The following is a 12,074-nucleotide window of genomic DNA, read 5'->3' on the forward strand; positions in this document are numbered from 1 at the left end:
AGTTAGGACAATTAAGCATTGGTAGATGACATTTAAAGAAGCATGCAGGAAAAGGTAGCATAGGATTAACATTTTCACTGTTAACAGAGCCTGTGTGCAGCAGAGAAAAGCACCACAAAACCAAGTGTCCATAATGGCTTTTCCTCTACTGTAGTTTTCAAGTCAATATATAGGAAAAACTAAAACCCAGTAAACTTTAACCTAGTCAGCTACATATTATAGTAGGTAAGAAACCTAATTCATGATAAAGTATGAGAACTAGGAAATAAAAAGTAACCCCCCCCCCCTGCGATGCCGGGCTCAATGAATTTCTGCTTAACTTCAGGCTCATACAGACTCTAATTCTTGGCAGCCCAATGCTTTCTGGAAAAGGTTAAAAACAGAATGCTATTAACAACCTATGCCATGCAATATAAGTTAACTGCTTGAAAACTAAAGGTTGTTAGCTCTAGTAACTGCAGTGACAGCATGACAAGGCTGTATTTGCCTGTTCCTATCGAGGAGCTAAAGAAAAGTAGAGGACATGGAGAAGGCAACTTGACTAAAAAAATGAAGAACATGTCCGATGGTTCTATTCTGAAAAAGTCTCTGGTAACTACAAAAGTGTTGAGAGTAATGGAGGCTGGAAAGGGTGCCTTGAGACTTTCATCATAGATTATGTTTGCAGTGATATAAGCAATTAGCTAACCACTGCAATATGCTTTGTTTATGTGGAGGGAGGAGCTCCTGCCCTGAAAGCCTTCAGTGGCACATGTGGTGTGTCTTGTGTCACTGCATATGAAGCTAACAGTGAACCCGAGTCTTCATTCATGAGAGAAATCCTCTCAATAAAGTATCACATTTTCAAAATCACTTAGGAGTCATCATGATCTTTTAGTTATTACATGCTATTATTTAACAAATATAGAAAATAATCCCTCCATTTTAAAAAATCTTATCCCCTGCAAGAAGTAATAAAATAGCAAAAACTTTAATTTCATCTATGGGCTTCTTTAAAGTATACATCTTGGAAACAATGTTTATGAAAAACAGTGATTCCCATGGCAGTTATACTCACTGGAGACAGTGAGAACTAGGACTGAGAGGTTGTAATAGGGAAGACTCTTGGAGCAAAATCATTTACTCTACACTGATTAGTGGGAGATAAAAGCAATTGAAATGTAAACAGGAAATTGTAAACAAACACCATCCCTCTCTTTACTTGACTAAATAGTCTTTACAAACCACATGGGGATCAAAGGTTTTATATATGTACACAGCCAACATAATATCAAAATATATTTTATTCTGGACCTCTTTCAGATCTGATTCAAATTACAGTTGTCAAAGCAATACAACGCAAAGGAGAAAACTGCAACAACAACACACACACAAAAAAAATGTGCCTGGAAAGGGTCAAAGGGTCATTAGGGACAAATCACTGTGATGTGGAACCAAAATACATCATAAGTGTCATTGACATGGTCCAGGAGAGACAGGCATTTGCATCAGTCTTCCTTGCACAATCATCATGAAAACTGAACAATAAAGTTCTTTAACATGTACAAAAACTGTCCAGGGCTGGGTTATACTTTTACAACAGCTTTACAGTTAACTGGGGAATTAAAGGGAGGATGCAGACATCACCACCCAGTGCTATGGTATGCTCAGAGAATTAGACCCAACGGATTTGCCAAACCCAAATGAAAACATTATATATAACAATAATGTCCAAGTCAGGAGAGAAATCACTTCTGTATTTAAGGATGGCAGAGATACACAAAGAAGTCTGCCTGCTTGTAATGAGATGAAAAAGTACACCAGATACGACATGCACAACATTTCCTCCAACTTACCCAGAAATTCCAAAGAAAACATAAAGTAGCCTGCTAGGTTTTTTTTAAACAAACAAACAAAAGCCTGGTTATTCAACCTGCTTCAACACTGTCACAGAAGGGCAGAAATAAAGAATGCTATGGACACCTCAGAACTGATATAGAAGACACAAGATTCTAAATAAGAGAATTAAAAAAAATGTGAGCACTCCACTCCCTTTTTTTCTCTCTTCTACATTCAACTAGAATCATGTATAAAAAACTGATATTAAACATGACAGACACTTCAGAGCTATTACTGGAAGGAGATCAACCTTCACTCCTTGCTGATTTCAGAAAAGAGGGAACCAAAATCAAACGAAAAATCACTCCCAGGGTCTCTGCAGGTTGGCTGCTAGCCCCCAAATGCTGGCTTTTGCTGGTGTGCCACAATGTTGGTCCACGCAGGCAGAATTTCTACAGCATCTATGCAAGTACCACTCTTAGTTCAAGGGAATGAAGCTTTGGGGAAATATGCAACGTGCTCACAAAAACATAAATGGTCTTTAAAAGAGCAAGACAGCACTGTCTGAGATGGTTTTCCTACGCATCTGGTAAAACCTGTCTGCTAGCAGAAGCCTGGTCATTTGCGACTCCTTTCAACACTACAATGCCCAGTCATCTGTGGGCCTCTGTTCCTCATTCATATTTTACAGTACTCTTTTTAACAAAATCATTCTACATTAACAGATAGCTCCTCAAAAATAGTACTCTCTCATTAAATCTGATTCGACAGAAAGGATCCTAAGAAAAAAGGGAGTGCTTTATAAGTGAAAAGTACAAATCTTTGGCCTGTCTCTTGACATTTTTATGTCAAAAAGCAAAAAACCTTCATGTGATTCAATCTACTGATTACTTTTTGCACCATAATTTGTTTTTTTATACCACAAAAGGAGGCACTTTCAGTATCTGCAAAAGGTGTTTAATCCTAAAAACATACTCACCTAGAGAATAATTTATGAAAACAGAATTTGCTACACTCTAAGACCTATTCCAGTTACTACTCCTAAAGTCATCTGAAAGTCAATATTACCTGATCATGGAAAAAGGAAATAGGGCAAATCTATGTCTCCAGCATGGAGAGCAGAGATTCATGCCTTCTAAGGGTGGCAGCTGCTCCCTCTATTTGATGGTAATCAAAGAGTATTCATGTAAGTCTCCTTGCTCTCTTTTCCTTATGATTAAGTTCCTTACCGTAGAGGAAAAAAAAAAAAAAGGTGATTTAAATGAACACCATAGAAAGAGTACTGGACTCTGGGGATCTTCAGAGTAAGCTCTCAGAAAAAGACAAGAGGGAAAGTAAGAACCCCAAGACAGAACTTAATATGCTGTGAAACATGGTCTCCCATGATCATCTGGAGAGACATGGTGCAGCATCTGTGGAGCAGCATTGTGGCACGTCAGCAGGCTACGGAGACAGCGACAGCAGCAGCAAAGCACACGGTCCTATGCTCACGAAGCACCACCAGGCTAAAGATGGACACATCTTCAGACAAGTCTGTCCGGAAAGATCCAAGACCCAAGACTTCGGGACAGAAAGCTCTGCACTCATGCTCTGTTAGACATCCTGTCATAGTTAGGTGCTGAAGTAAAATAGCCAAAGAAAGAGGAAAAGAAACCAAACCAAGAAACATACCCAACAGGAAGCAAGACAACATCATAAAATTCAGCTCTCATTCTGGCAGCTGTATTGCAGGAATTTGTGACTGTCTTTGAATCAGCTGGGAAGAATGTCAATGACTGTATGCAAATGAATAAAATGTCATATCAAAATACAAAGCACTATCAGCGACCACCTCTGACTTCCGCTTAGATTCAGTGCAACTGAGAAACGCACCGCTGAAGGAGATGCAGCGCAGGCATGCTCAAACATTTGTGTCTATTCCTGGGAGCATATTTAAAAATTATTGCACACATTTTTAATTTTTTTTTAAACAACAACAGAGGCCAACAGATGTGACCCTCTCTCAGTATAAGCAAAATCACAAGTGCCAGATACTCAGCATTGTAGATTTCCTACAGAGCCCCAGAGCAGTGAGCTCTACATATCTCAGTGGATCCAACCCTAAAAATACCTGGCACAAACCATAAACGACTGCCTCTCTGGGTGTAAATTTTAAAAATATTATTACAGTATCCTAGACCCCACTAAGAACAATGGGGAGATATAACAATGTATAGTGAAATTTAAGTGTATTCACCCTCTTTACCAAAAGCAAATGCCACCCTACCTTAGTGAAGACAAGACTTGCGTCAATCAATGCTGTTTTGCAAAGAACAAAGCAGCAGATACTGAGCATCAAAGCTGCAGGGCTGAGTTGGAGACGCTTACCAAAACACAGGGTGGGACTCAGCAGTCAGAGGCCTCAAACCAACTCGTGACACAAATAGTGTTATAAATTTTCTAAGCAGTTTCTTAATAAAAAATTTGAAGATATAAATTTGACAACTGTTCTCTTCAGAAGCGACACATCTGGGGTTCTTCTGTTAATCTTGACTCTCCTGTTAATAAGCACCTTCGCAAACATGGCCTCTAGTGAATATTTGTAGGTATATTGTACTTTCAGCTGAGCACAAGAAGAGATCTGATTGGATGCCTATTATCTTTAAAAAATACTTGATATGAACAGAGTAGAAGACATGATATAGTAGTGATTACTGGAAAACAACAGCTTAGATCTATGTTGCTTGACAAAGTGCAGCCCTGAAGCCACAGATGCAGGCAGAGTGGCACAGCGGCCACAGCTCTCCCTGAACTCTCAGTAGCCGCGACTCAGACCTCTAAGCAAGCCTTTAAAGTTGTTTTTAAAACTAAGGTAGCAAACATTTTGCTAAGTGATGGCAGTGTTATATGCCATAATCTTGCTTTGTAAAAAAGAAAAATAACATGAGAGATTTTTAATACTGGAATCTGGTTACATTACATATTTAAGCTTCTATACAGAATGATGGACACTTTGAGAAGCTAATCCTTATCCAGAAATATTTTAATCTCTTAAGAAATAAGTAAAACAGACAAATGGTTAAAAAAAGAAAAAAAGAAAGGAAAAAAAAAGCCCCATCCTAGGTTGCTCGTTCTCATAATAGTGCACATTTTGACCATAATTTAGTTATGGCTGCAAAACATCAGAAGATTTTTTTATTAAAAAACTGTCTCTTCTTTATGGTATTTAAAAAAAATTGTGCCCTTCTAGTCTTTAATTGGCAGAAATACGTCCCCAAGAAGAAACTATTTTACTTAAGCTATTATTTCTCTCTCTCTCTCTCTCTCTCTCTCTCTCTCTCTCTCTCTCTCTCTCTCTCTCTCTCTCTCTCTCTCTCTCTCTCTCTCTCTCTCGCACACATACATAAAACAAAAACAAAACCCCAAAAGAAAGATAACATAATAATACCCTTTGCTGATGTGTTCTAGAGAGTAACATGACGGGCGTCATGTGGTTTCCTTTAATTCCAACTCCTTCACAATATGCATCAACTGAATATATGCTCTGGGAGCCATAAAATGTACCAAACATCTACCTTTCCAAAGAATGCAGTAAAATATTTTTAAGATTTTTTTTTGTTTTTTAAAAGGTAAGGAAAAATAAAAGCAAGAAAATGATTCACTCCCTTACTTCATGCATCCATAATCTAAACCAAAACAAACTTGAAAGCAAGAACGAACTACCGCCGCGAGTTTTTGTTAAGTCCTTGTTCTCTGTACATACAAACTGTGCACTACTGAAGGGAAAAAGAATATAATCCATGGTGTCGGCTGATTTAAAGAGAGAAACAAGGCTGTTATTAATATCCAAAACTGGTACATGTGTGGTTTGCTCTTATAACGCATATTCCATCTCTTCTGCTTTTCATATCCAAACTTCTAAATGCTACTTAGGGGCACAGCAGGTTAGATCCCAGCACTTGGTGAGCAGAATTCACAAGCTGGGAAGAGACTCATCTTCAGGGTACAGCTGTGTTCATATATACTGCATGTATATATTTCTCTTAGATTTGGCTGTAGTGGACTGGCCATGGTTCAAGTGGGACTATAGCAGGATGTGGGTCAGGGATAGTCTTGTGGCTATGTACACATTCATAGTCGGTCCATGGCTTCCAACTAGTAACGCTATTTCCGAAGGTCTAAGACACAAACCTGTAAGAGATTATAACAGTCAGCCAGAAATCTGCCTTACATTTCAAGCGTAACTTGTATATGGATCACAGTGTAATTTTTAATGTTTCTAAGCTGAATATTCATAAAGTGAAAGCAACAAATCACAGAAAAAGACTTACGTGAAGAGCATAAGATCACTAAGCTGAGCAACGAATCCCCACAAGCTACAGTAACTGAAGAAATGCTGTCATAATTTTTAGGCATTAATCTTTATAGTCAGTAAAAAGGAGATGGGAGACATACAAAGTACTGTTCCTAACTCAAATCTTAATAAAAGGTATCAACATTATGAAAGCCATCTCAATGAATAGCCCTGGAACTCTGCAGCTTCTCCTGTTTTACAACAGCAGAGGCTGCACTACCGTTTTTCAAAAAACAACCTACTAAGAGCATCCTATTGGTCTCAGTGTCAAATACGTCCATGAAGAAATCAGTCTCAACTCCACAACCTTAACACTTCCTCCACTGACAAAGTCACCTTAATCTTTACTTTATTCAAAGGTAATGGATACATCCGGCACATGTCCAGCACAGGGAGCGGTGGTGGGATGATGCCAATACCTTTATTAACATTTTGCTAAGACTGTGTTTTCAACATGTCCCCTGCTTTCTAAAAATGTATGAGTATACTCACTGAACCGTCTGATGCACTGGCTCCAACTTTGTCTCCTGCTGCATTCCAGCAAACTTCAAAAATCCCACCGGTTCCCCTGTAACTGTGAACTAGAGCACCTGTCTGAAAATATAAAAAGCAGAACCCTAAGAATCATCATAGAAATGAAAATAGTGAGATTATAATGCGTGAGAGGGAATGAGACTCCACCCCCTACACACACACACACACACACACACACACACACACTGATCTAGAAGCAGCTAATGGTTGCTAAGGAAGAAGACATTTTCTTTAGTGGTGTAGCTGTTGCCAGTGTTCCGAAAAGGAACTCCATTTAGATTCACAGTCTTCAATCTCCAAATGCCACTAGAGGAGGAGGATTAACTGGGCAAGAAAAGGAGTCAGTGGAAGTGGAAAGACAAAGGCAGCATACATAATGGAACCTATTAGTATGTATAACTACCATATAGTAATTTTAAAAAGGAAAAGAGGGGAAAGAGAAAAACAGAGTGGGGGCAGGGGAAGAGAAACCCATTTAGGAGGTTAGTATCGTAGAATTATAATTGTAATTCATATAAACTTGGATAAAGTAGTTTAAAAAGCGGTATATGGGCTCAAGATAAACTGTCAAGGAAAACAGAACTTGTGAATAGTTGGGGTCTGAGAATGAGTCAAAAATATAAAAATATATTATGATGCATTATTTTTAGCAATCAAGAGGTAGGACTTCATTTCAAATAAAAATATAGGCAGGTTCTGAAACTCCAGAAATGTGCTATGATAACCCCTTCACAGATGTGATCAAACTATTCTGAATTGATGTTTGGTGACCATTCCCCATTAGGATCTTGAGCCTCTCTGAAACAGCTACAGGTGGGACAGTCAATGCAGGGTATAAAGAGTGCTGGCTACTGAGAGACGTATGCATTTTGTCAATAACAGCATCACAAAGATCAAGTTTAAAAAAAACAAGAAAGACACTGTGTTCATGCTGTTATGGTATGCTTCCTTGAGTAGTGTGAGTAGGTCAAGGATAGATAGTCCAAGGTAGGTAAAGGAAGAAAAGATGCACATATCCTTCTTGAAGGATGCTATAGAAGTTCCTTAAAAGTGTGTCCAGGAATGTTAACAATCCAATTCTCTTAGCTGAATTCTAAAAATAGCTATTTTATTCCTTTAATGAGAACAAAAGTTCAGTTGCCACTTAAGACCTAAAATCAGACCAGAAATGTACTTTCCTGTGAAGCCACAGTGCAAAGGGCAGAGGTTGTGCGGTGCAGCTAAAAAACTACAAAGGTCTGACAAAGCACGAGTGACCCTGCAGCTCAGCGGTAACCTGAGGATTTTCTTCACAACAAAACCCTCACACACCTTGCCCACCACTATCCTGGCACACAGGCCTCAACACCTTGGTCTTGACTTCCTGTTCAAATTTAGCCCAACACCATATACAAACCACAGATGTTATGACTGAACTTTCAGAAATGTCTCTTCCCTAAAGTTTTCATAGTTTGAGACCAATGACAAATGAGTACAGCAGCCTTAAGTATCTGTGCTTACTGAGAAAAAAAGAGGACAGAGGCAGGATGGAGAGTGACTAAGTGTAAAAGCAGAACCTGCAGACCACAGACCTATGGCAGATGGATAAATGTGGGGCTATAACAAATGGCCACCCACCTGCCCAAGCTACCTATATTAAGAAGATCTCCCAATCTATCTCTAAGTTGAGGCAGTATGGTAATAAGTCCAAACAAGACCAAAGGTAGAACTGAGATGGTGAGGATTAGTGGGTCACATTTATCTTTTCTGTATGCTGGAACAAGACACTCAGGGGACAAACTTTAACCAACAGCAGTCTGTACCTACCACCTGATGCCATCTGCCATTTCACACTCAAGTTTAAAAAGGTAAAGGGACTCAAAACAGTGAACAGCACAACAGCAGACAGCTGGTCAGATAATCTTAAATGAGTTACATTTCACTGAAATTATTTTGGCACAATGGATTACAATTGGAAAAATCTTCCAAGCATTAAGCAAACACCAAAGAGAACACGTATTTTAAAAAACAGCATTTATACAAATGTAAAAACCACAAAGCACATCAGAGCAATCATAAAAATTTACTGAAGAAATAAGCCAGAAAAATGGATATAGCGTATTCATGGGTAATGAATTCAAAGTAATACATAGACTTAATGTAGTTAAATCCAGAAACACATCTAATTTAGGAAATGCTGAAGACTAAAGTGCCAAGAACAGAGACACATGCCATAGAGAGTAGTTATGCCTGCACTGTGGATTCAGCTATGTACAAGGACACAAAAGAGAATTGGGGGCTAGAGATGCAGCTCACTGTAGAGGGTGCTTATCTGGGACATCTAGGGACCTAGCTCAATCTTCTGGACTATGAGGCAAGGAACAAGCAGCAAGCCAACCATCTTCATAATTGACAGATTTGGTATACATAGTAAAAACAGGAAACAATGAATGACTCTACGACAACTGCCTATCCACATGAAAAGATGACTTTCTTTCTGGACCTCACACCATACAGACCACAACAGGGACCAATAACAAAATCAAGCTTAAACATTGTAGGAAAAAAAGAAAAGAGACCCCAGTGATTTTATATATATATATACACATACACACACACACACACACACACACATATATTAGTGATATATATATCTCACTAATCTGAACACTCATTTGAAAGAGCGATACAGCAAGTTCTGCATGAAGCCAGTGGAAAGGAAGACTACTGCAATGATACCTAGGATGGAAGAGACCCAGAACATACAAGGACCAAGTAGCCAGCGATCAAAAAGAATAGCAGAGCTGTACTGTTTCTACTCTAAACAGAACATGAAACTGAATGTTTAAATAAGTATGATTACATTTACCAAATCACAAAAATGTTTAGTGAACTGAGAATTCAGGATACAGGAGATACGAAGTACAAAATGGTATGGATTCTTCATGAATCCAGAGTTTCCTTTCTGAGTATACAAAATCAAACATGCACACACATAGATATGCAAAAATACTTGAACATAATGCCCACATAAGCATTAGAAAAAGTTTGATTCATTTGCATGTCAATAACATTGAGGTTTTAGACCTCAATGAACTCCTATAATCATAAACCAGAGACTGTTAATACAAATCACAAATTTTAAAAGATATGTAGTATATCATACCATTTATGTACAATTTTACCACACAGAATATACATTTACTATGGGATTGGCTGACAGCTCTTCATGACTGATGCAGACAGGCGTTAAATACTTTAGCTGTGTCAATAAAACAATTTAGTTGAAATCCTTTTGAGAACTATAAGAAAGATATCTACAACAAACACACCAAAATATCCTTATAAAGTAAATCTGGAGATTTATGTTAATCATATTATTCATATTTATGTTCACCCCCAGGCATGCATCATTGTTCAGTTTTTAGAAGTTGAGCTGCATGCACAGGATTCTCTTAGGAACACAAAAGTAAAAATTTGGAAATGGTGGTTTTAAACAGGTATTTCATAACAACAAAATTTGTTTGGTATATATTTATAAAGAAAAATAAAAGAATAGAGATAAGACATTATATGTGTGTGTGTGTGTGTGTGTGTATGCATGCATTTATGGATATATGGAGCTGGTTTTTGAGTTGGCCACTGGCTCTGTCCCTCTCTAAATCCAAGCATGTTGTTACAATAAGAATTCAGAGTTTCTGTCTCATGTCAGGAGCATGATATGGGAAAGAAAAAGGAATTTAGAAAAAAATTTACTTTTCTTCCTATCTATTTTTGTCTCTATTGTACCTTTCACTGAATATATACATCTGTATACTTCTATATAAATAATGTTTAAGTTTTCCATAATGAATAATGAATTTTCCTGCAGTAATCTTTGAAGTTTCCATGAAGAAGATGGAGCCCCACAACTCCACCTGGTTGATATGACGTCATGATGATGACAGTGTTACTACAAGACCTGTTTTGAGTACCAGCTGCTCAAGATAGTTCCAACTTGGTTAGCTGAAATGATGCATTTTTTTTTACAACGTTCTGGCCAGACCTCCAAATAGGAAGCTCAGAAAAACCCTACCAAATACTCAGAGACTATTTGCAATTACACCAGACAGTATCTTGAAACTTAACCATCATTTTACTTTCACAGGATCCCATAGAAAGAACATTGTTCCCATGACAGCTGGATGTAATTCTAGAAGACAATGTCCCCTCTCCCAACAAAGTTTGTCCTCAGGGTCAGGGACATCATTTAGGGGTTGATTATAATTGGTAGAGGGCTGGGGGTTGGGGAAAAATTATGTCAGCTCAAGGATCTCTTTGGGAAAAAAGGAGGAAATTGTTGGGATAATAGATTAGTATGAGCTTACATTAATAAGTAACACATTAATAATAATAAGAGTGAATACTTGTGAGTTATTATTTATAGGCAATTACATTGGTATAGATTCTTGTATATTGATACAAAGTTAAATTACATTGAATATTGTATGCATGCATGCTTCTACCTCTGCTTAAAACATTTTTTATATGTTGATATATATTTATCATACTGCAATGTACATTTCTACCTCTGATCAAGATAATTATACATTGTTTGCAGTCTGAGGTCATTGTCCTCACTTGTTGGATATTTGTTTATTGTATAATATTCTAATATGAAGTCTTAAAGTTATATAGGTATTAAGAATTATAGATCAATAATCATCTGTGTTTGTCATACTTAAATTAGACTAATCAGGTTCTTTAAATACAGAGATTATATTCTGCATATATAGGTAATCTTCAACCACTTCAAAAAGCTGTAGGATATGGCATTTAAATAACTTAGGGTTCTGTTGAAGTGAGACACGATTGCTCCTGGCAGCACTTCCTGCTTACTCAAGCAATATTATTTCCCTTCTCAGATCTTCGATGGGGTTGAAGACCAGATAGTTGTAGTTACTTTCCTCTCATGACTTGGCCAAGTTATTTATTTATAAAAGACTTAAACTATAGTTAGGATAGGATAATTATTGAATATATTTGTTCTTATTGTATATAATTTTGTATTAGGCTTAGAACTCTCTTATTTAAACAAAAGGGGGAGGTGCTGTAGGAAGTCTTACAGCCAGCAAGTGGTTACCCGCCCACTGGGGCGTGGCTTCTTATAATATATAATCCGATGTAGAACATGAATCGACTCTTTCCAGTTGCTGGATTCAGTTTCTATTCTCCATTCAAGCAGAGGATTCTGATTTGTAAGTTTACCCCTAAATAAATAACCATCTATTTCTCAATTCTGAACTAGTGTGGGATTTCTTTTAAGCATTCTTCCACAACATTATCTAGTAAGATATTATGATACAATACATTTTTCTTTCTTTTTTTGATTTTATGGTTTGTTTGAGACAGGTTTTCTTTTATGGAACAG

The 12,074-nt window shown here is 37.5% G+C and overlaps 1 protein-coding gene across 3 annotated transcripts in view; it reads right to left on the bottom strand.

Moving 5' to 3' along the window:
- Positions 1–1,265: 1,265 nt before the first annotated feature.
- The window catches only part of Tbl1xr1 (TBL1X receptor 1), a 151,899-nt gene continuing 141,090 nt past the window's right edge, over positions 1,266–12,074 (bottom strand). For all 3 annotated transcript variants that reach the window (XM_038347413.1, XM_038347411.1, XM_038347412.1), the window contains 2 exons: positions 6,644–6,745; positions 1,266–5,988 (listed from right to left, as the gene is read on the bottom strand). In XM_038347413.1, coding sequence (XP_038203341.1) covers positions 5,962–5,988; positions 6,644–6,745 — 129 coding nt within the window. In that variant the 3' untranslated portion in view covers positions 1,266–5,961. The remainder of the gene's footprint in view (positions 5,989–6,643; positions 6,746–12,074) is intronic.

Source organism: Arvicola amphibius, chromosome 11, assembly GCF_903992535.2.
Source record: "Arvicola amphibius chromosome 11, mArvAmp1.2, whole genome shotgun sequence".
NCBI classification, from domain to species: Eukaryota; Metazoa; Chordata; class Mammalia; order Rodentia; family Cricetidae; genus Arvicola; species Arvicola amphibius.